We start from the raw sequence: 1,893 nt of genomic DNA, 5'->3' as shown, positions 1-1,893 counted from the left end.
ACAGGCCGACTGCGCGGGCATAACTACGCAGGTATCAGCGAATGCTAGTGGCGACCTTTACGTCCAGTTTTAACCTATTTAACAATGAGAATATTTTCTCCTTTTCAAGCTGCGTTTATTGGTGTCATCATTGGATTTTTAGCAGCGATTATGTGTCTGGTTTTGGAGCCAATCACCTTCCGCTTCCCGTAACCTCGTGACGTCATGCCTCAGGAGTAGTATCGTACAGGTTCTAGGAACTGAACTGGAATCTGAAGGCTCCTGAGAATTTCAAATGACTTAGTACTTACAAAGTGAGAATATACTAACCTATATAATCGAGGTAAAATTTGTATAGTTTGAATATATTGGTCGATTTATATTATGACCTGATCTGATACTTGTTAAGTGAAAATGCCCCTGCTAATATTTATAAAGTTAAAAATATATGGGTCAATTTATACTTAGGGCTGAGCTAATATTTATAAAATGGAAACGTTTTTTCATTTTACACTGAAACCTAGGCTGATACTTATAAGTAAAGGTGTATTGGACAATTTATACTTAAAACTGAGCTAATACTTATATTGTGAAAATATATTGGTCAATTTACATTAAACCCTGAGCTAATACTAATAACGAGAACATAATATGTTTGTCAATTCGCACTTGAAACCAAGTTAATACTTTTAAATAAAAAATATATGAACCAAATTATACTGAAATAAGAAATAATACTTATAAAAGGGAAATATATTGACCAATTTTTACTTGGAACTAAGCTAACAACTATAAAGTGTGTTAATTTAGGGACATCCAGTTTACTTAATTTAAAAGATGAATTTGAATTGACGGGATTTATCAATACAAAATATAATTATTCTTATTGAAATGATAACTAGCATTTAAAATATTTTTCTATGTCAAAGGTCAACTGTGTCAACAGTACTCCTGCTCTAAAAAATGCAGCAGGAACTGAGGAGGCAAATTATCAAATTAATATTCTTGTACGAAAGTATTTAGTCGATAATAAATTTGCATTCTAATTAGCTTTCTTATTTATAACCTAAATAGTGTATCTGTTGTCAGCTATTTTGTACTAAAAATAGAGTTCACACACACACACAAACATATATATATATATATATATATATATATATATAATATATATATATATATATATATACTATATGTGTGTGCGTGCGCGCGCGCGCTTGTGTTTGAGTATGTGTGTAAAGACTGGCTCCAGGATCATTCAGAAAGACCCTGGGGACTGCATAGGAATTCCCCTCTTCTAATACATATGAAGACGGAAGCAGCTCCCGTGAAGCCAAAATTGACTCCGGAATCCAGACACATCTACTGCGTCCGGGGATCAGCAAACATTCCCGAAGACAGGATCGGCTCCGGCGGAACCAGAAATGACTCCAGAATCCAGACACGTCACGTGTGATTTTTTAAAAGTAATGATAAGGAAAGAGAGTTGATTTGTAACGAACAAAGATGTTTCTTAGTTTGCTTACAGTTGTGCTTGCACAGTGCTTTGGCTCCATGGTTCAAGTCCCCAGCGTGATTACATTGTTTGCCATTATTGTTATGCTATTCACTGGAGTATTTATACTTCGTGGATTTAGCATTAAAATGGTTCAGTTCTTTGTCGATTTCATGGCCTCCGACAGCTCTGCCTGTCTTGATGAGGCTGGAAATCAGGAGGACGAAATTGATCACTCTGGCTTTGAAGAAGACCATGTTCCGGATAACGAAGTAGTATATGAACGTTCCAGTAAAGAAGAAGGCGACCATCCAGGCAGGGAAGAAGCAAGGAATTTGGATGTAAGTCAAAAGTTCGAGGAAGTAATCAAGGAAAATGAAAATGTTTTCTTGAGGTTTGAGAAAGACAGATTAGAAAAGGAT

General features: G+C 35.4%; 1 protein-coding gene across 1 annotated transcript in view; it reads left to right on the top strand.

The window, feature by feature from the left end:
- Window positions 1-1,644: 1,644 nt before the first annotated feature.
- LOC135221281 (interaptin-like) overlaps window positions 1,645-1,893 on the top strand; it is a 1,473-nt gene continuing 1,224 nt past the window's right edge. The window contains exon 1 of the mRNA XM_064259093.1: window positions 1,645-1,893. This exon is cut by the window's right edge and continues 1,224 nt beyond it. Within this exon, the coding sequence (XP_064115163.1) occupies window positions 1,645-1,893 (249 nt within the window).

This window comes from Macrobrachium nipponense, chromosome 2 (genome assembly GCF_015104395.2).
Source record: "Macrobrachium nipponense isolate FS-2020 chromosome 2, ASM1510439v2, whole genome shotgun sequence".
Lineage (NCBI taxonomy): Eukaryota > Metazoa > Arthropoda > Malacostraca > Decapoda > Palaemonidae > Macrobrachium > Macrobrachium nipponense.
This window is presented reverse-complemented; position numbering and strand designations above follow the sequence as displayed.